The following is a 22,104-nucleotide window of genomic DNA, read 5'->3' as shown; positions in this document are numbered from 1 at the left end:
ACACACACACACACACACACACACACACACACAGCAAGATGCCTGACTGAATATTCAAGGCTTCTTCAATCTCAATCCAAAGTTACACCAGCAGTGCATTGAAAACCTGCTCCAATTTCTTGCCTCAGGCAGTCTATCCCACAGGAGTTCTGTTGTACCATGGAATTCGTGTTATTCCCAAGATGGAGTCCTCTTTATGCTGAAGCTCTGTATCTTGCATTTAATTTTCCGCCAACATTCCTATTCCCACATTCTTATCCCTCCAGAACTGTCTGTACAGAGTCACGTCGCTATGACCCCAGACATAGATAACAAATGACCCTGACATTTCACACTGCCATCATGTCTTCAATGACAAATCTTGAAAACACTTGGAACTAAAAGTTAAAATGGCCATCAACTGATTACAGTAACTTGCTATGTACATTTGGAAAAGGCACCTCAGATCAGTGCACTAAAAGCAGCCCCGTAGTTCCCTGAGGTTCATGGTGTGTCAGTAGGAATGGAAAGGAAGGGTATTTTAGAATACACTGCGCCCCGACCAAGAGGGTAGTGCCGGACATTTGTATGGCTTTTGAGAACATTTACCAACATATATTTCACCGTGCCAGGAGCTGGCAGTGTTTCACACAGTGCGCCATCCATGCCGGAAATAAAAGCATTTCTGCTAAACATGAGTCACCTACCTAAATCTGTCTAAATAAAGGCATTAAACAGGCCTCACTGACAGCTGGCGATAATGGAGTCCATTATGGCGGAGTGGAGCGCTGCTTCTGGAGTCTGTCGCACGCCTGTCCTGCAGGTGCGTAGTCACAGCCATTAGATTTGTGTCCTTTGCAGTGAGAAAAGGGCCTCCCGTTCCCGTCGCAAATGTCACTAAGCCAATATTTGAGAGTTGCTGGAAAGAACTTGGCTGTTATATGCTAATATTCTGACAGCATGCTAATGCGCGTTAGTATGCTAACAGCATGCTAATGACCGTGTCCAAATGAATCCCCAGTGATGTCCCCCTTTTATTGAGATAATGATGCTGCGTAGAGCTTTGGGGGGGAAGGAAACACAATTAGTAATGTTTATATATACGTTGTGCGTGTGTGTGTGTGTGTGTGTGTGCGTGCATGCGTAGGTGTGTGTGTGTGTGTGTATGCGCGCGTGTGTGTGTATGTGTGTGTGTGTGAGGGAGACAGTGGCTGTCTGCGGTTGGGCAAGCATTAATTACACAATAAATTAATTCCGGCTGTCATACCGCAAAAGTACACAAAAAGTCTTGAGCCGTTCATCATAATTCCTCCCTATTGCTGTGCAAATGCTGACGCAGTCACGGACATCCTGTCATATGTTCGCCTCCGACTGGATATGCGAAGGCAGGTAAAATATAAAGTAATTATGAATTATGCCATAACGACTGCCGATGCTCCTGGTCTCAGACTCCACAGTGAGCACTGGTTTACAATGTTCTGCCAATAATTTATGTTATATAAAAACAGATCACATTTTATACAAGTATCTCTTAGACCAATTATTTAAGCCAGCAACCTATACAAAATATTAACTAGCTAAATTCTACCATTTGCAGCAAGGCCAGAATTTCACTTTAATGCTTTTTCAGACACAGTAAGAATACAAAAATCAGGGTCTCTCCCAAGAGCCCACTTTAAACACCATGCTAATCTTTCAAGAGCTTAAAACCTGTGATTAGTCCCATGTGTATTTTAACAGCAGAACTGTATTGACCGTGTCACTCACTCAACAGCCCTGTCCACAGTCTTCCCCATAAAAAAGAACCCAAGGCTATTCTCTAAAAGCCTACGCGTGGCTTATCTTTACCTAGCACCATCTCACATATAGGCCTATTTTATGTCACTTGCACATTAGCTAGAGCTCTAAACTAATTTCAAGCGTTCTAGACTTTTAACAAGTGTTTTAAAATGAAACCCAAGATATAGCTAGCGTATGGTTGCGAACAACCACTATTCTCAGGATTTCGGTTTCTTATAAAACCTTCCCCGAACAGGAGGCCATATCTTTTAGCCATATCTACTTACAATAATTTTATAAACTCTAAAAAAACACGAGCTTGAAGAAACATTACACATTTCACACACAGAGGAACTAAAATGACTTCTGTCCTGATTCAGTGTTGGAAATGTTTGTGGCTGTGCCAGTCGTGCCACTGATTACTCACTGGTGAAACCTGACTCTGTTTGTGGTGACAAGTGTGACAACAAGGTCAATGGCATTTAACAACACAGAGGCTGATACTACACTCGCTGCAATAAACCGTCGGTGTAATAAAACACCAAGGAGCAAATAAACCATGTGTGGTTAAAGGCCATGAACGAGAAAAGTGTGTCGTCCAATGCAAGGTTTGGAAGTGCACTTGTTTGTCAACAACGCAACTACTTCGGCTTTTATGACCACCATCATCAGATATTGAATCATAATTCCTACTTCCTTCCTTGTTCTAAATTATTTTTTTTAATCAAATTACTATTTTACAAATGTATTTATTATGGGGATAGATATTGAGTTAAGTCTACTCTATATTAATGATGGCTTAACCATGACATACTGTCACAAAGAGAACAGTTTGTGTCTCGGTGTATGAAAACATTAATGAATTTTGCATTGGTTATACTGGTATTTTAATTGCAATGCAAAAAGCCAACACTGCATTCTCTGATTCTTAAACTTGAATCTATTTTACTTACATTTAAAAAATATATATATTACCAGTGGAACCACTTTTTGCGCATGAAAGGCACCTTGACAATTCAAAATGCTTTAAATTACTTTATGAAAAAATATCACAGTATTTCAAAATGCAGATATGATAGGGTCAACGTTTTGAAGACCCCAATATGTTTTGTTCCACATGAACAACTGAAATTTCTGGATATAGTCATATTACTTGACTGGAAATCAGTTGTATCCAGAGAAGTTCCATTGCAGTTATTGATATCACTATAGTATGCTGTGTGAAATGAAACGTAATTTTTGAATAATAACACATTTTAAACACATGCATGCACATGCACTTGCACACTTATATTCCCCTTGCATTAGCCTAATGACATAAAACAGGTTTACACAAAAAAGTTATTTCTCACATATTTTGGTCTCTAAATACGCTTCTGGGCCTTCTTATGCTAACTCACTGGCTTCATGAAGCATCTAGTGCAGTCTGTCCTTCTATGGTCTGCCTAACAGTTGTTCATAGATTGGATTTTCATGGACGTGCTTGCGATCCATTTAATCGTCGCATTGCACCAACCAGAAAAAAAACTACTTTTATCAAGTAATAATCTCCCCTAAAAGAAAAACATCAATGCCATTCATTTATATTTTATTTTCAACCAAATGTGGTAAGAAAACACCTCTCATTTTCATGTGTATGTGTTCATTGGTATGGTCACAAATCTTTCATTCAAACTTCATTTCTACCGCAAAGCAACAAACTTGAGAAACTTACACAATATCTACACCTTCCCAGATGAATTAATTCAAGTTTGACAACTGCATCGCTGAGTGTTTGAAGGAATGTTTGACAGCCCAAGTTTCCACGAGCAACAGACACAGGCCTCAGGATATTTCGGCACACAACAAAAGGACAGCAGTGGAGAGAGGATCAGCGCCTCTTTAAATATTCATTCCGGGCAAGCCCTTCACCACTGCTAATGTGAAAAAGAGGTGTCATGTACTTCTTGTCAAGTCAGGACAGGACCCTGAGATAGGACGGACACAAAGAGAGGAGGGAGACAGGGACCGTTACTTTGCCCCGGAGTGGTCATTTTTGACAGACACTTCAGAAAGCTAAAGTAAGCACCCAGAAGCCCACGCATTAAAATTTTCAGTGTCAAATTTTACTCTTACAGTGTACATGTGGTCCCTATCGGACTGTTAGAGTTGAACTAGCAGTTAACATTTTACTGTGCACTGTTAATATGTTTTTCTATATAAGAGGTTAAAAAGAGCTTTTTAACTATATTGTTCTAACATTTTTGAGTTGCCAAGCAGTAAAAAAGCTACTGTACTGAGCTGCCGCAGGATGCAACAGGGTGTGTCCTCAATAGAGATAGGAAGAGTTTAAGGGAGCCAAGATTCCACAGGTTACTCCTGCATTAGGTCCTCCTAACAATGTGCCAGGCTCCCAAAAGTTACCAACTATAAACTGGTAAGGAAGGGCGATGTATATGAACATCAGCAGTTGCACTAATTCTCTTCTGTAAATGTTTAAAAATGCACTGTGGCCAGCAGCACATCTGGTCATTGCATAATTGGACATAGAGTTGCTCAGTGCTGGATCATAGCAGTTGGCCAAGTTGCCCCTCTCTCATCGTTCAAGAGAGCCCCCTCTGGTCAATTTGAGTACTGCAAGTCTTGCTATACCATGTGTCCTCTGACACAACAACTGCAGTTTCGGTAGTGGGCAGACCAAAGGGTCTGGCAGAAAACTTTCCTCGAACTGATGTTTGACCTTGCATGAACAGAATGTGCTCAAGAGCATTATTGGGCATTCTATATTTCGAGAAATTTAATATTTGGGATCCCATTTTTACAGACAAAAAAATAAATAAATAATCCAAAATATGCATTGTGCAATTATTTTTGAAGTTGTCTAAAGTACTTGCTTTTTTTAATCATTTGTCTCCCCAATTCGAAATTAAAGGTTTCAGTCCATCACCGCAATCCCTCTGATCTCCTACATAATTAGGGAAGGAGCACACTACTAGTGCTCGGTTGCTCAGAACTGCAGCCAGCCAACACCGATTTCCACTCTTCCATTTACCAGAGAGTTGTTGCAGCTACGGGACCACGGGGCTGCACAACCCCCACAGCTGCCATAGGCGGCATATCACAAAGAGCCCGACCGACCAGAGGAGCTGCCGTTTCGGTGGGTGATTAGCCAACAACTCCCAGCCTGCCATGACCTAGACTAGATCTAAACCGTGGGGCACATCACTGTGCTAAGAACAAGAGACTCAACAGGAATCAACACGAAGGATAAAGGTTAAAGTATGGCTAATTGAACTTAAGTTTTTAACTTAATCCCTTTTCTGGTGTTTTACTACTTTCACTCATTATCTGTTTTTCTCAACTTGTGAAGTCATCTTTATTAACATATTAACATAGCATAGTGGGAGTGGGAGGTGGCACAGTGGGTAAGGAACTGCGCTTGTAACCGAAAGGTCGCAGGTTCGATTCCCGGGTAAGGACACTGCCGTTGTACCCTTGAGCAAGGTACTTAACCTGCATTGCTTCAGTATATATTCAGCTGTATAAATGGATACAATGTAAAGTGCTATGTAAAAAGTTGTGTAAGTCGCTCTGGATAAGAGCATCTGCTAAATGCCTGTAATGTAATGTAATGTAATGTAATGTAATGTAATGCATAGCTTAGATTTTCATTACAGGAGAACATGCCTCCTATCTCAACCAAAAGCATCCACTGCTGTTCATTAGGCTCAATAGCATGTTCCTCCCTAAATGTATCCTAAATGTGTCCACCACGTTCCCATATACATAATCACTGAGTAGAGTGCATTGCTGTAATTCAACTTCCACTTAAATAATTTTCAAAATAATGCAACATTTCAGTGAAACTGTAATCCAATTTGTCCTTCAATTCAAGTAATTTTCATTGAATGATGCAGTTAGTGCCTGCTGGTTTGATAACAATATGATAAGACTAATGATTGGTATGCAGTACTTGATGAAAATTCTGGTTAAGAGCAAACATGCCTTTGCCTTGTCACAAGGACAAAGAGACTTTTGGTTGGACTTGTGTTAAGAGGAGTAGACGTATCTTTAAACAGACAGGAAAGGCACTGTTTCCTGTGTGTCACAAAACAAAGGAGTACGTCTAAGGATGAAGGAGGATAATAAATAGCCAGCAGGTTAGGTTTAATGGAAGAGGACACTTTGTCCGACACAAGCTTCATGACTGTGCAGGCTTTAGGAAGACAATGTTGACTTACCTTGAAACTGTGTGAATTTGATCGTCCCCATTCTCTCTCCATTCCGGAACATAACTTGACCCTTGGAAAAGAGGGAAAACCAAGAACACTGATTAATACAGTTCTCAGCATTACCCCCAATGAAAGCTCAACTATTTATTTCCACTTCAGGTACCTAATCATGGATAACATAAATTTCAAGAGAAGAGTGGACAGAACCTTCCAAACAATCTGCAAATAGCATTTTTATTACCATTAGAAAGCACTGTTTCTCAAATTTTTGGTTTTGCTTAATATTCTCGGCACAGAAAGGGCTAGCATGTGTATCCTTTGCACAGTGAAGATAAGCATGTGTATCCTCTGAACAGAGAGGGCGAGCATGCGTATCCTCTGCACAGACAGGGCTAGCATGTGTATCCTCTGCACAGAGAGGGCTAGCAAGTGAATCCTCTGCACAGTGAGGACTAGCATATGCATCCTCTGCTTAAACAGAGCTAGCATGTATATCCTCTGCACAGACAGGGCTAGCATGTGTACCCTCTGAACAGACAGGGCTAGCATGTGTACCCTCTGCACAGACAGGGCTAGCATGTGTACCCTCTGAACAGACAGGGCTAACATGTGTATCCTCTGCACAGAGAGGGCTAGCATGTGTACCCTCTGAACAGACAGGGCTAGCATGTGTATCCTCTGCACAGACAGAGCTAGAATGTGTATACTCTGCACAGACAGTGCTAGAATGTGTATCCTCTGCACAGACAGGGCTAGCATGTGTATCCTCTGCACAGACAGGGCTAGCATGTGTATCCTCTGCACAGACAGGGCTAGCATGTGTATCCTCTGCACAGAGAGGGCTAGCATGTGTATCCTCTGCACAGACAGAGCTAGAATGTGTATACTCTGCACAGACAGTGCTAGAATGTGTATCCTCTGCACAGACAGGGCTAGCATGTGTATCCTCTGCACGGACAGGGCTAACATGTGTATCCTCTGCACAGACAGGGCTAGCATGTGTATCCTCTGCACAGACAGGGCTAGCATGTGTATCCTCTGCACAGACAGGGCTAGCATGTGTATCCTCTGCACAGAGAGGGCTAGCAAGTGAATCCTCTGCACAGTGAGGACTAGCATATGCATCCTCTGCTTAAACAGAGCTAGCATGTATATCCTCTGCACAGACAGGGCTAGCATGTGTACCCTCTGAACAGACAGGGCTAGCATGTGTACCCTCTGCACAGACAGGGCTAGCATGTGTACCCTCTGAACAGACAGGGCTAACATGTGTATCCTCTGCACAGAGAGGGCTAGCATGTGTACCCTCTGAACAGACAGGGCTAGCATGTGTATCCTCTGCACAGACAGAGCTAGAATGTGTATACTCTGCACAGACAGTGCTAGAATGTGTATCCTCTGCACAGACAGGGCTAGCATGTGTATCCTCTGCACAGACAGGGCTAGCATGTGTATCCTCTGCACAGACAGGGCTAGCATGTGTATCCTCTGCACAGAGAGGGCTAGCATGTGTATCCTCTGCACAGACAGAGCTAGAATGTGTATACTCTGCACAGACAGTGCTAGAATGTGTATCCTCTGCACAGACAGGGCTAGCATGTGTATCCTCTGCACGGACAGGGCTAACATGTGTATCCTCTGCACAGACAGGGCTAGCATGTGTATCCTCTGCACAGACAGGGCTAGCATGTGTATCCTCTGCACCGACCGGGCTAGCATGTGTATCCTCTGCACGGACAGGGCTAACATGTGTATCCTCTGCACCGACCGGGCTAGCATGTGTATCCTCTGCACAGACAGGGCTAGCATGTGTATCCTCTGCACCGACAGGGCTAGCATGTGTATCCTCTGCACCGACAGGGCTAGCATGTGTACCCTCTGCACAGACAGGGCTAGCATGTGTATCCTCTGCACCGACAGGGCTAGCATGTGTATCCTCTGCACAGACAGGGCTAGCATGTGTATCCTCTGCACAGACAGGGCTAGCATGTGTATCCTCTGCACCGACAGGGCTAGCATGTGTATCCTCTGCACAGACAGGGCTAGCATGTGTATCCTCTGCACCGACAGGGCTAGCATGTGTATCCTCTGCACCGACAGGGCTAGCATGTGTATCCTCTGCACCGACAGGGCTAGCAGAGTATCCTCTGAAACACATGCAGCCATCTTTCCACTCCACGGCCCACCAGCTGAGCCACGCAGCCACTGTGCCAGAGACCTGAACTACTTATACAGCTGATGAAAGTGCAGACTGCAGTTACAAAATTGACAACTGGAGACGCTCGTGTTTGACGAGGCGGGGAGTGCCCTCCTGGCTGTGACCCTCTCTCCCAGGGTAAGGCTAAGGACAGTTATGCACCACCACAGTTGCCGCTAGTATAATGAGATGAGAGGGATTTTGATCATGTGCCCCTGGGAATTTCACTAGGCTGAGAACCAGGAAAGTGCTTTACCAGGAAAAGACCCCATCCTCCCCATATAGTATTTCTGCCCACCCACTGTATTTCTGTGTTATAAAGATATAAGATATGGACCATATGGGGTATACTGTGCATATTGTCTTTATGTCCCCCTCAAGGCAAACAAAGCCATTTTCATCAGATGGTGCTGCTCATTACATTGTGCCTGGGTTTACGATGTGAGGCCCTGCTTCTCTTGACAATCTTGAGGAACCCTCTGGAACCTTTCCTTACACGTTATCACAGCTAATTAATTTCAGAGGGAGATAAGAGGCGGACCAGATACAGTGGATGCATTTGGGGTAGATAATGGCCTGAGATTATACTTTTGGATTTTATATTTGTTTATTTTTCATCACTCACTCCTGGCACTGTAACTAGAGCTTACCACAACAACATCTGACAGAGAGCAGTGCCTGGACCATTTGTCATAGTGGAGGCCTGTGAATTGATCGGTCTTTCAGGGTATACATAATTACTTGCTAAACAAATTGATTTGTCAAATAAAAAAGGAGATGAATGAAAGGACCGATAAGAAATCAATCACCCATTTCATGCCTTATCTAAGAAAGTATAACTTGTTGTTTGTAGTGACGGTCGATCTCTTAAAAGAAAAAAGAAATACAAATGTCAGAATCTCTACAAGAGCAAGTTTGGTGGTGTGTTTTGAGTGTGCAGTTGGAGATTAAAGTGGTACTACATAAGCTCTTGAACATCACCCAACAGATTGGTTGTAAAAGCTTTTGGTCCACAAACTATATCCTTGGAGTTCAACACAGAGCAGGATTTACAATTTAAGTGCATTGACCAATGCGCCATGTTCCTAAATAAACCGTAGCCCATCCTTCACTGTGCTATCTGACTGAGAAAAACATCAAATCAAATCAATTTATTTATATAGCGTATTTCACAGCAATTGTCGCAATACGCTTCACAGACAACCCTGGCCTAAACCGCCACAGGAGCAAGTCTACAGCAACAGTGGCAAGGAAAATCTCCCTGTGACAGATGGGAAGAAACCTCGGAAGGAACCAGGCTCAAGGGGGAAACCCATACTCCTCTGGTTGGCTCAGGGTGTACATTAGTTACCAAAATGGTCAGTCAGTCAGTCAATGGTTACATCGTTCATATTGCGGCTCAGATGAGTGGCCTCATCGAATAGATATGAAATGATACAACACGGAATGCTGAACAAAGTGCCACTGACGGATTTGATTTAGAATAACCCAACGCAAAATGATAGAATACCGTGTGATCTGATAGTGTGATATGGAGCCATACAATTCTGAACATCACAATATGGCACTGTCTGATGCTGAACGACTCAAAAATGAATCTTGTGACAGCACAAATTCCAAACATCACTCATAAATTGTAACAAATCAACATGAGATATTAACTTAATTTGCCTTCTGGATAATCACAATTACAAGAAAAAACTGCAAATAACTTAACGGATATGTAAATATTTTTTTGAAAAAAAAAATCAGTCCCTTAAAATATTGTATTTTCCAGCAGCCATCCCAAAAGTTCATTTAATTCATAGTGCCATCCTTCTGCCCTCAGAGAGCTCTCTAATTTGTCATTTAATTGGAGTTTTGGATTATTTGACTACACGAAACAGGTGAAAGAGACAGAGAGCATGAACGATTCAAACAGCATTTAAACCGGGGAGGCCTAGGAAGAGCCAATTTAACATCAAAAGACGCAAAATGCTTTGAAGTTTCAAGCGCGCACGTCCTACCAGTGTGTCTTCATTCGGCTTCTGTGATGATATAAATGTGCTGTATAACAACGAGCTTAAACAGATCGGTGCAAATGAGGGTTTGGATACAGGGCAGGAGAAGGCAGCAGCTGTCAGGGCTCTGCCATTGGGCTTGTGCCTTGTTGCTAGGGTGGGTGCCAGGGCAGGTTGTGCCCCGTTGCTAGGGCGGACGCAGAACCCGCTCTAAATCAGGTGGCAAAAAAAACGGCACTGTGGTTTTTCGTCTGAAGTCTTTATATACACGACAAACGATTATATTAAGCTATTTATGGATTCTGCTAATCAACACATCATTTCAGCACTTTAGGTTTCTGTTAAAAACATTTCAATGCTGGAAATGAAGCGGAGCCTTCGTATCACATGCCATCACTGAAACACAACGTCTGCCAGAGCACGAGTCAAAGATGCCTAAAGCTTAGTGTTCTGTCAAAAAGTTTGTTCCGAGGTCTCATTTAATCGTGACATTTCCCATTGACATTTTATATAACTGAATAAAATAAAAAATGTCCCCACAAGCATAACATTTACATTGGGACAGAACTAACAATCGAAGTACAGCCACTATTCTGTATGCAGTGCTCCATGGAAACACGCAGCATATTAGCACACTATTCCACAAGCAATGCCTTTTCCAGTAATAATTTCACTACATTGAAAATAAACACTTGGTTGTGCAACAAAAACATGACAAATTGAACTAAAAAATGTATAATGAATAAACCCACAAAGATGTTACTGTAATACAGGGACTAAGAATGGACTGGAAGAGCCTTACCAGGCATTACGCTAACCTGCAACCTGTGCGCCCTTATTACTCCTGTGAATGGGCGTCATACTAACTCCCTGCAGTTGGGGGCCTGAGTGCCCAACCCAACAGAACAGCCCCGCCAGATCCCAATGCCAACCGGGCCTATCTGCTGAGTACCTGCAGGGGGCGTACTGATGGCCTCCCTGGCGTACGGCAAACTCTGGCCCATCCCCAAATGGAAGCGTTGCAGCTGTTTAACTATACAGGAAATGACTTTTAGAATTATTCACTGCGCTGGAACCAGCGGTACTGAATGCCAAGATGAAAAAAGTCATGCTCAATGTGTGCTCAATGGGCGGCAAGCTACGCAATGAGCCAAAAAATTACTAATAGTCTGTGGCACCATTGGGAGGAGCCAGTGCTGTAGTTACCCAAGGAGAGCTTGCCAACTTAAAGTCACACTACACCTAGTGTAAAAACGCACTCTACATGCACTTGCCACTGCATACTCTCGGTCACATCTGGCTTGGTCATAAGCCTTAACTATCTTGTTTATTGGGGCCAGCCTATGCCCATTTACTGGCTGAGCCCAAACGTGGCTCCCGAACTGGATGGATTCACTGGGGAGTGTTTGGTACATCCACCCCAAAACATTTCCCCTGTGTTTGTGTATGGGAAGGTAGCACTGTTGCTCTTAGCGCTGTGACTTGACCGCACCAAGACCCTGTGTGTCAGGGGACAGCGGCGTGTCGCCCGTGGAGGGGTTCGGGGTGTCGCCCCCGGACGGGTTCGGGGTGTCGCATGCGGATGGGTGCGGAGTGTAAAAGGGACAGTGTGAGACGGCGGCGATGGCAGGAGCGCCTCTCCCCGCGCCCTGCAACGTGCTGTTGAGCAGAGCTGCAGGATTAGCATTTCCTATTAAATTCCAGCTCTCTTATTCACCTGTTCTGATGACTTGCTGCCATGGGGCTGTGACACCAGCCAGTGAACGCGTGATGCCCCTCCAGATATGCTGCCCTCAAAAAAAATCACACCGCTTGAAGAACTTTGGATAGAGGTTATTTGAAGTCAATCTATAGTACTGTACTCTACAATAGCAAAAAAATCTAGTATTTGATAAGAGACAGAATTGGAACATCTAAAGTGCTTTTTTTCTGCAAAGTAACAATGGTAACCCTATAATGGAATGCAGTATAATGAACGTTAAACTGCGCAGAGATGGCTGAGAGTGTAGCAGTGTAGTGTGTACAATGACTGGAAAGCAATAACCGTTGAGCACAAGGCATTGCTTCAGCCCTCTGCCCTGTTATTTGCTCAGTGTCCCAGTGCTTTCACTGGGGCATGCCTCGAAACGAATGTTTCAGTTCCTGCATTACTGCGTTACTGTCCAATCAATAACAGGAGTGTTGATGACTGGCCGGCAGGTCATCCGCGAAGAGCAGTAGAGTGCAGGAAGCAGCGGAGGCAGCGTTTGGCGCCGTGGCCCAGGATTCATAGCGTGGAACCGGGGAGAAGAGCTCAACAAACTGGGACAGGCGCGACTAGGCCAGACTGTTCCATGAGTAACCTGTCTTTATTGGGCAAACTCAGAGATCCGTCACCTGAATCAGCTGCAGATATAGCCACAGTGCACTGCTGATTCCAATGATGCATATCTCTCACTCTCTCTCTCTATCACTCCCTCTCTCTCTTTCTCTCTCTCTCCTTCATTCTCACTCTGCATGTGTTTGTGTGTGTGTGTGTGTGTGTTTAAAGTGAAGTGTGTTGGGGAGAGTTTATGCTTTGCATAAAATATGGTATACCAACACAGAAACATAATCATCTGCAAAGCCTGGATTTAAAAGACCTGCTCTGTGGTAACACATTTTTTGATGATGCAAACAGGCAAAAATGGATTTACACCCAGAGGTCGAAACACGATAACGCTCTCACGGTCTTCTGCTAAAATATTTACAAATGCACTCAAGAAATAGCATTTATCTTCATATTCCTGTTTTCCTCTTCTGCTCACAGATGTGTGACTCTGGACTGGTAATGTGAATAAATTGTTTTGACAGGTAATCTTCCCAACAGGGTTGGCATTTGAAATATTTTCTGTCGGTTTTGAGCTTGTGTACCTCCCCCCATTCAAAACTTTCTTTCTGCAATTTTCCACAACTTTTCTGTACATAAAATATACAATTCAGCTATCACTGAACAAATACTGAGAGGTGGACCATGGTTGGCTCCAACAAATAACAGTATTTTATTTCAATGTATATATGTAGTTACATCAGAATTCTATTTTCTATTGCAAAAGGACGATAATGACTTGCACAATATATTGTACCATAATGCCTCTACACTATTTTGGGCTTCAGGAAAAGTCAAGTGATCAATGAAAAATTATGCATGCTCTGCACTCCCAAAAATAAACCTGTTCCATTACAAGGAACAGCACTGTATATTGACACCCCATGGTTCTTGAAGTAGCAGTAGTTGAGCCTTGTATTACATTAATATTCGGTATTACCGAGCACTGACCATATATTTTATGAGATATTTCATGCTCTATTGTGCAAAGACCTTCTTCTATACAGTGGTGTGAGGTACCATTCCTTTCTGGAAGGGTTAGTACATTTTAGCGCATCAAAGGAATAAACAAAATAAACATGGTCGCAATAGTCTTTAGCAGAGACTTTTTAAACAATCTGGTTGTTTGGGTCTGAACTGGTTATTGATACTCCAGACCATTCAGTTCTCCTGGTTGGGGAACCCTTTCCTTCAAGCAAGAACAGTGCAAGGCACAGACTTCTTTTTCTGGCGTGTGTCTCGGCTAAGCAAACACTCACCGTGACTCCGAAAAAGTTGGTCTCATTCATGGCGTCCAAGACCATCTTCCCCACCTCCTTGTCGTCGACGGTAAAGTTCCGGAAGACGTTTTCTCTCTCTTTCTCTCGCAGTTTCTCCCTGACCCCGGTCAGTGTCTTTGCTATGACCCAAATGCCATCGTAAGCGAATCCGTGGAACTTGCTGGATTCCACTCCTTTCTGCTGCCTCTGTCTGTTATACTCCCGCTCATACTCCTGTGGTGTCTACATACAGAGGCAGAAGAGGTTGTTTAGAAAAGGCCTGTTTATGACTACTTTATTGGTGTCCTGAGGGTACAGGAAAATTAGCATTTTCTCAACAAAAAAAAACAAAAAAAGAGCTTGGCGTACACCACATGATAAAGTAAGACATTGAGAACTGGATTTAATCAACTGTTATTGATCAAACTGCTAATCATAATGAGCTGTTGATATTTTGCATGGAGTGACTAATCCATGATGATCAAACTGCCCCTAACTGTACTGTATTGTACTGTATTTGGTGACTAAGAAGAAAATTCATTTTGGCTGAATTCCTTCTTCTGTCTATAGCAGTGATGTAAGATTGGAAGAGAAGAGAAGCCGAAATAAACAGAATAAAATTAATGATGGATAATAAGATTCACTGTTGGTCACTGTTGCAGTGACTATCAAAAGCATGTTGTAATTGTGGTAATATCGATGGTACTTAAGCTAGACATATTAAGGTTACGATGAGTAAAACTTTTGGAGAGTAATCTAAGATGGCTGCCTTGCATCACCCATGTTGGTGTAACTTATTGTTGGCGAGTTTACCCTGTCTCCTGTGATAAACATTCATGGTCAGCTCACTCAGTGGTGTGCACTGTGATGAGAAGTTTCATGCCTTTGGGTTGATAAGATGGTGTGGGGTACAGGGAAGGCACACCTACCCTCCCAGAGATGCCCTTGGTCTGCTTGGCACTGAGTGGTTCAAAGTCCACACTGATGTAGCCCTCCATAGCCGTCAGCAGCTTCCTTGTGGTGCAGTTTGTGGAGTTAGCCTGCTCCCACCAGTTCCCCTGGTACCAGCCTGGGATAATCCACTGGTACTTACTGCCAAACATGTTCAGGTTGTAGGCCTGGAATAAAATAGGAAGTGACATCAAGGTTTTACAGGAAGTCACACCGCCAATGTTAAATATCACCAGATGGCAAGCTTGAGAACTCCTTCCTTCTCCTAATTTTCTACTTTTCAAAGAGGCATAACATTTCTTAGAGGGATATTCCACCTAAAAATCAAAACACATGATGTTTACATTGAGTGTTAGCGATCCATAAATACATTTTTACAAATATGTCCAAAGTTAAGTATCAACATGATGTATGAGATTGGCAGGCAAATACAATTGATTTCAAAGGGGGTAAAATGGCATCTCAAAACCAAACATTTAAATGAACCTTTATTTTTGTTTAAAAGTTCATGCAGGAAACATGTAAATGGCATGTTCTTGTTTGTCTTGATAGTCTCACTGAGCTACTGATAGACACACACTGGTGGTAAAACTGATTGTTGCTTATTTCAGAACATCGCATTGTATTCTGGCACTGATAAACTCAGGTAACTTGCTAAACAGGAGGATCCCCATTGTTTCTACTCATGACAAATGCCTGGACCAACTAAACATGAATAAATATCTATGCTGTAAATATAGAGGGCAAAATATCTCCTGGGATACATAAAGAGGATAGTTTATTATAATATAATCGAAATAACATCATTAATGATATAGTTCAACAGTTGCGATTTGTTACAGCGAAAGAAAGACGTTGCATTATTACATATCATTACAGAATAAAAGGAATTTTCACAGAACTGTTCTGGGGCTCTCCCACTGAGCATAGGCACAGTATGATACTAGCTGGCTAGCTGTAGTGATAAACTAAAGTGTTTCAAGCTCTTCTGGAGACACACATGCCCAATTTCAATCTGCCCTGCAGTAGAACATTGTCTTGGCAGTGAGTGTTATTTAAAAAGAGGCAATTAAATTGTGTAACCTGCTGTCACTGGCAAGCGAAGAGCCAGTTATGAATTAATAAGGGCTTCCGGAATCTGGTCACTGCACAAATTCTGTGCCCACACACAAAATGACAGGCCATCATTGCATTTGCAAAAAGACTTGCGAGAACCCATAATGCTATCATCTTAAACGAGATGGGAGACGAAGCACCCGTTGTGCCTCTTGACCTGGTTCAATGTCGTCCGCAGAAATGCACGGAGCGATGCAGTCAAAATAGATACTCTTCTGATGCATTCACATGCACATCTGACTATTTTCCATGTTGGGGTTTAGACAGTACTACAGGAGAACTGGCCCCTATCGCAGGGGGTCATATATCTCACTGACGACAGCTGGAAGGCTAAGTGCATCTGACATATTGTTGGGAGACAGTAGCACGAGGAATCCTGGCCAGTTTAAAACCACCCTCGTATAACAGAACAGCCAGCGCCAAATGAGAGGAGTTCTGTCAGCAACTATAGGGCCCAGCTCGCTTTTCCAACTGAACCACTTGGGAGCCATTTTCTAATTATGACATGCAAATCAAGAAAGAGTCAGCAAGCAAGCTAATAGCAAAAATGTCTATTTTTCTCCTCTTTCTTTTGAAAGGCCCAGTTTATTGACTTTTAGAGGATTGTCTAATCTATAAAGGTCTATATCCTGCTCTCACTTAGAACTTTTATCACTTGATTTCTTAGGTTTTCAGTCCGACCAACATATTTTTGTTATATAGGACAGGGATGAAAACAATGAAACATTGGTTATTGGGTTATCCCCCCTCCCCCACCCACCAAACATTGCAGCATATCTGACAGGTTCCCATGCACATTGTAATTTTCCTTGATCAGAATGGATTAGATATAAAACTCCTTTGGCAGTGAGCCCATACACTGTGACTCATCATGATGCTGCAGTGACTCTCAAATGTGTTTAAGTGAAAGCTTCCACCTCCATCTACATTTCCCGGGAAGGCAGAAGGGAACTGGACACTGATGATTTACATAATCTCGCCAAATGCCTAATAATCTTTATTGTTGTGTGTACTTGAGCCATGGTGTTCCCCTTCAACACTTTCCCTAGTCAACCTGTGCCTCTGGCCTCCAACGGCGGTGGTGAGAAAACGCATCACATACTTACACAGCAGAAGACTTTTGAGGCCAGGTTCTCATCAAACTGCCCGATAATTATCCTCACGTCGTTATCCTGTGAATGACACACAAAAAATTGAAATAGGGTAATGCTTAGGCCAATAATATCACGGCTGTTTGTCTGGAAAATGAAATGAAATCATCCGCTCTGAAAACTGTTCCACATTTAAAGGACCGAAGACAACTGTACTCTGAATGAAATCTATTTCTACTTAGATTTATCCCATCCTTTATAGCAAAAAAAGAAAATGTGATTTCATACAGATTCATTGCAAAAGACTTCACCATGTCATCATCAACACAGTGTATAATTGTATATTGCAAATATTAGTTACATCTAAATTCAATCCAAATTCAAATGGTGTACTGCTTGAGCTCTCAATGTACCCGCTTTCACAAAAAAAGAAATCAAACATTTAATTATTGCCTCCAACCACTGATGGGAAATCATCAATGTTTAATATCTAATCAAGAGGCAGTGTATTTCCTCTTAACAAGCATAGGTAAAAACAAAAATTGAGTATTGATTGTTATTTTTCTCACTCAGTTTAATGTACAGCCTTTAGCTTCTAGGATGCGTGGAAACACTACCTCTGCATTGATTGAGCAAATGGATTGAAATGCTTTCCGTAATGAGAGCTGGATGGTTTTCTTGGCTGTACCTCAGTCAATATTTGCTTTCTCACCCATTCTTCAGAAGGCCAAGTAAGTTAGAACTATTGCACTTATGTTTGTTTTTTCAGCTACTGTTTCCAAAATAATATCATGTTTAAAGATATATTTAATATCTTCCGTAAAGGTACTTAAATGTCAGCCCTTTCTTGTGGTGTCACCATCGATGGTATACCTCCTGGTGGTTGCTAATCAAACATAATGATATGCATGGTTTTTTTTTTTTTTTTTAAATAACCTGTGAAACATCCATATCTGGAGGTCAGAGGTCATTAGCAATCTAATTAAACAAATAATATACATTTTTTGGCCTTGAGATAATTGATTTCTATATGATGCACATGCATTTACATGGGCATGGGTTATTCCCAGAAAATACATACATCTATTTTTTTAATCTACACTGCCAGTAATGGAGAACTTCAAATGGAGCAGCTGAAATTCTGCTTCAATGGAGCCTAGTGTGTGGGCCCAGAACCTTCCCACAGAATCCATCAAAACAGTCATCTCCTCAGAGCTGCAGTGGCCTTTTCCTGGAGCCAAAATCACGTTGGAAGACGTGGACCTTTGTCAGAGAGCTAAACTCGCTTTCAAAGCCTTTTGTTCGGATGCGGCATTCTCATCAGTACAGTGAGTTGTCTCCCTGTTCTGCTTCTGCTCAGACCTGGACAAACCTTTATTGTATGACTGGGCTGGTGGCGGTTTGGGGGGTGGGGGGGTGAGTTCTTTGGAAGACAGCATTGAAACCCTCAGCAAGTAACAGAACCTCCCACTGAGAGACACCTCACTTTTAAACCTGAAAACCACAAAGTCTGGCATGGCTGAATCGGCCACCCACAACCCGTCAAGATAACAAAGCCTGCCTGTTCGGTGGAAATTGAAAAAGTTGTTTAAGACAAAAGCTACTGAAGTGAAGTCTTTCTCAAAAAAGTCCTTCTCAGACACGTGTGGTCTGTGGCAGGTAGTAAAGACAAAATTATACTCTTAGTTGGTGCTTAAAAGCTGAAACAACTAGGAGAAAACAAATTCTCTAAAGGAATCTTGGTGTTTCAGGGTCTTCAGTTACCTGCAGTGCTGCAACAGCCTTCTCACAAAGTACATGATTGTGCTCTGTAACATGGAGCACTACATCTGAACATTTGGCTCAGTTTCATAACTGCAATAGGGAGTTCATTGACAAGACTAACTTAAGTTGTATGAGGGCCTTGCAGGATTTATGATGCCACATCGGGACCTTGGACACTGCGATGCCTATTCCACAGGAGCAATGGAGACTGAAGGAGCGCAGAATTCTGCTTGCAACTGAGCAGATGCAAACACAAAGGACACGTGATGTCATAACTCACCTTCAGCTTCTTCACATTGATGCAGGGGTCGTTGGAGAAGCTCTCCGTGTCGGCGATTTGAATGTCTGCTTTCTCCAGCTCGTTGGTCAGGTCGTTCCTCACCTGTCAGACAGGGGGGAGAAAGATGGCAGCTCAGAGATACTGGCACAGGAGTGGAAGGTATGATACTACTGAGTGAACCTAGGCCTTGATTAACGTCCTCCTTTCAGCTGAACACCCGCTGCCTGAATCCAAAATGCCCTGACTGCTGTGATTCTGGGGGACAGCCACTAATGTGTGCGAACCCCTGTTGAGCGTGGGACGGAGACATGTGTGGCCTCCATTAATTTACCCCCAATTATCCTGTAGAAACCATTAGTAGATGTCAATTAATGCACTTAAAGGAAATTAGGCTTTCCAAACAGGAAATTACTTCTGGGTTCCCAGTGTGTATTTGAGGCTCATGCTGAAATGAAAGCATTTATACACATTTTTTAAATGCACTCATCCAGCTATCTGAGGGCAAAAAATACATTTTGTCAGAACTGCCAAGGTGGCAAGCGCCTTTTCTAATATGGTAGCTTGGGGTGTCAAGCTCAAGTCTTGGAGGGGACCAGGGTCCACAGGTTTTTGTGGTTTCCTTTTAGGTGACCTTTGAAACAAGGAGTGTGAATTGTTTAGACCAGCATTCCCCAACCTTTTTCCTTCCACAGCACACTTTCCAAATTTACAGAATCTCATGGCACACCACGCCGACAGAAAAAAAAACCGTAAGCGACGTACTGACGTTGATGTGACGTGCCAACAGTAGGCCTAAATGTTCTTTTGGGGTTATGCAATATGCATTTTAATGACATTTATTTTGGCTTTTGTGAATGGGATTTGTTCATTTAAGTTTTTTAAATTCATTTGAACATAAAAAATTTTCACACGGCACACCTGACCTCTTCTGACGGCACACCAGAGTGCCGCAGCACGGTTGGGGAACACTGGTTTAGACAGCCAATGACTTAATTTAAGCAGTTAGGTACTCTGATACACCCAGAAACCCACAGACAGTGTCTGTCCTCCAGGCCTGGGGTTTGGCTGCCATATGGCAGTTAGAGCCTGCACATGGCAACCAAAATGGCAACAAAAGGAAATGTGGTTGAGCAGGTTGTCCAAGCACATTATGTCCAAAAGCGAGAGGCGAATGTGACAGAACACTATCGGCCGAAGACAGAAAAATGAACTGACAACTCACAATGCAATTCACCCAAATTGCTTGGGTAAATATCCAGGCTGTGTGCAAACACCTTAGGCAAAATGTAAACTCTGCTTGAGTATGGCAACTCTTTTACTGCAGATGTATCCTAAGTTATGTTTTTAAAGCAACTTTACACAAAAATGACAATGGCACACATGGCATTACACAGTTATTGTACTATGATTGACATCAACTGGATTCTTTAACTTTGGCTTTGTAATAAATTCAGGTGTACAGATTATTATCATTCGTTTTTCTTCATAAACACAGTTTAGCAAGGTAATTTTGTCAATTGCATAATTTTCTGTAAAAGACTTGTCGGATTTTCAGAAAAAAAAATGAACCTATATCTTTGGCCAAATTGTGATAATACTATGTGATAATATTATGATGCTGTGGACTAAACCAGTGGACTAAACAGCTAAATATGTATGTCTTAAGCAGGTCCATGATACACTTCAATTTACTAGCGTGTTAATTGCATAACACAATGCAGTACTGGAATTGAATGCAGCGTTCCAAAGTAAACCGTAATTAAGGAGAGAGCGCTCTGCTGCAGTAAGGTGCTCATTTCAGTTGCTTTGAGAAGACAAAAGTTTGGGAAACCCTGTGACTGTAATACACTGCACTAGCACCCAAACATCTATTCAGGAGGCGGAATGTTTAAAAGCCTGAGGTTACCCTTGAGCAAGGTAATCGACATGACTTGCTTCAGTAAGCATCCAGCTGGATAACAGGAAAACCATAAGCTGGATGAGGGGGTCTGCAAAGCTAATGAATTATGTAATACAGGATGGGGCAAATGTGGGAAAAACGTGAACACACACACACGCACGCATGCACACATGCACAAACATGCACACGCACGCACAAATACACACGCACGTACACACGCACAAACACACACGTACACGCACGCGCACGCACACACTTCCCAGCACTAAACTGTATTTTCCCAACCCAGGTGTGTGTTGGGGGAGGTCGTTGAGCAGGACCTTTCGACGGACAGATTTAACTGGAGAGGACAGCGGGAGCGGCGAGAGATCGAGAGGATTAAGGGATTTAAAACCAAACCTGAACTGTCAGAAGATGAGCATGATGTGATGAAATACATCATGCATTTACATGCTGACCCATCAAGTGAACCCGCACTAAAAATGATAAACAAAAGACAGAATGAGTCAGGTGTGTGCAAATGCTGTTTTGTGTGTGCTTTGCAGGGTTACTGGAGCAAGGCCTCTTTTGCTTGTGTGATTGTGTGCAAACTATTGTGACAAACTGTTTGATGAGAAAGTGGAGTACGCAGGTCATACTTAACGACAAATGGTCATTATCGTGATTACCACATATTTATTTTTGTTCACTAATTTCACCATGGTTGTTTGAGCTATTGTCAGAACAGTCAGACGCACAGCCCACGCAGAGGGCAAATAGCTTGACCAATCCAAGAGCCTCTTCAACAACGCTATCATGTGCTGCTGTTATAATACAGCAGATAAGCGCTCAGCAACATTTCTCTATCTGCATCAGACATGGCTCAGCTTGGCAAAGTAGCCAGTGAAACAATCGTCAGGGCAACCAGAGAGGGAGATAACCCCGAGGACCAAGCTCGTGCGGGGAACCTCAAGCACGTCTTCCCAGAGTCCAAACACCTCGTTCCAGTCCACTGCCATTTTCAGGGGAAGAAATCATTTGTAAGAGCCTGTGCAGGTTTCTGCATTGGGGGAACAGGACGAAACACCTCACAAAAAATACTGCTGGCCTCTGTTCAAGGCAAAGTTTTCTGCTCCGTGGCTGAAATTCTTATTTAAGGCTGATGTCAAGCAATTATCCAAGTGCTGTCCTAACATTTTTTCGTCTGCTGGCAGCAATGTTGTTGAAGTTTGTGGTTAAATAAACTTCTGC

The 22,104-nt window shown here is 42.7% G+C and overlaps 1 protein-coding gene across 1 annotated transcript in view; it reads right to left on the bottom strand.

Annotated features, from left to right (window-relative positions):
* The window catches only part of gabbr2 (gamma-aminobutyric acid (GABA) B receptor, 2), a 211,634-nt gene that overhangs the window by 56,664 nt on the left and 132,866 nt on the right, over window positions 1-22,104 (bottom strand). Inside the window, exons 4-8 of the mRNA XM_035430498.1 lie at window positions 18,975-19,076; window positions 16,946-17,011; window positions 14,702-14,890; window positions 13,773-14,015; window positions 5,979-6,039 (exon numbers count right to left, since the gene is read on the bottom strand). Of these exons, the coding sequence (XP_035286389.1) occupies window positions 5,979-6,039; window positions 13,773-14,015; window positions 14,702-14,890; window positions 16,946-17,011; window positions 18,975-19,076 (661 nt within the window). The remainder of the gene's footprint in view (window positions 1-5,978; window positions 6,040-13,772; window positions 14,016-14,701; window positions 14,891-16,945; window positions 17,012-18,974; window positions 19,077-22,104) is intronic.

The sequence above is a fragment of the Anguilla anguilla genome, chromosome 8 (assembly GCF_013347855.1).
Source record: "Anguilla anguilla isolate fAngAng1 chromosome 8, fAngAng1.pri, whole genome shotgun sequence".
NCBI classification, from domain to species: Eukaryota; Metazoa; Chordata; class Actinopteri; order Anguilliformes; family Anguillidae; genus Anguilla; species Anguilla anguilla.
Note: the sequence above shows the minus strand (reverse complement) of the source record. Positions and strands in the feature narration are given on the sequence as shown.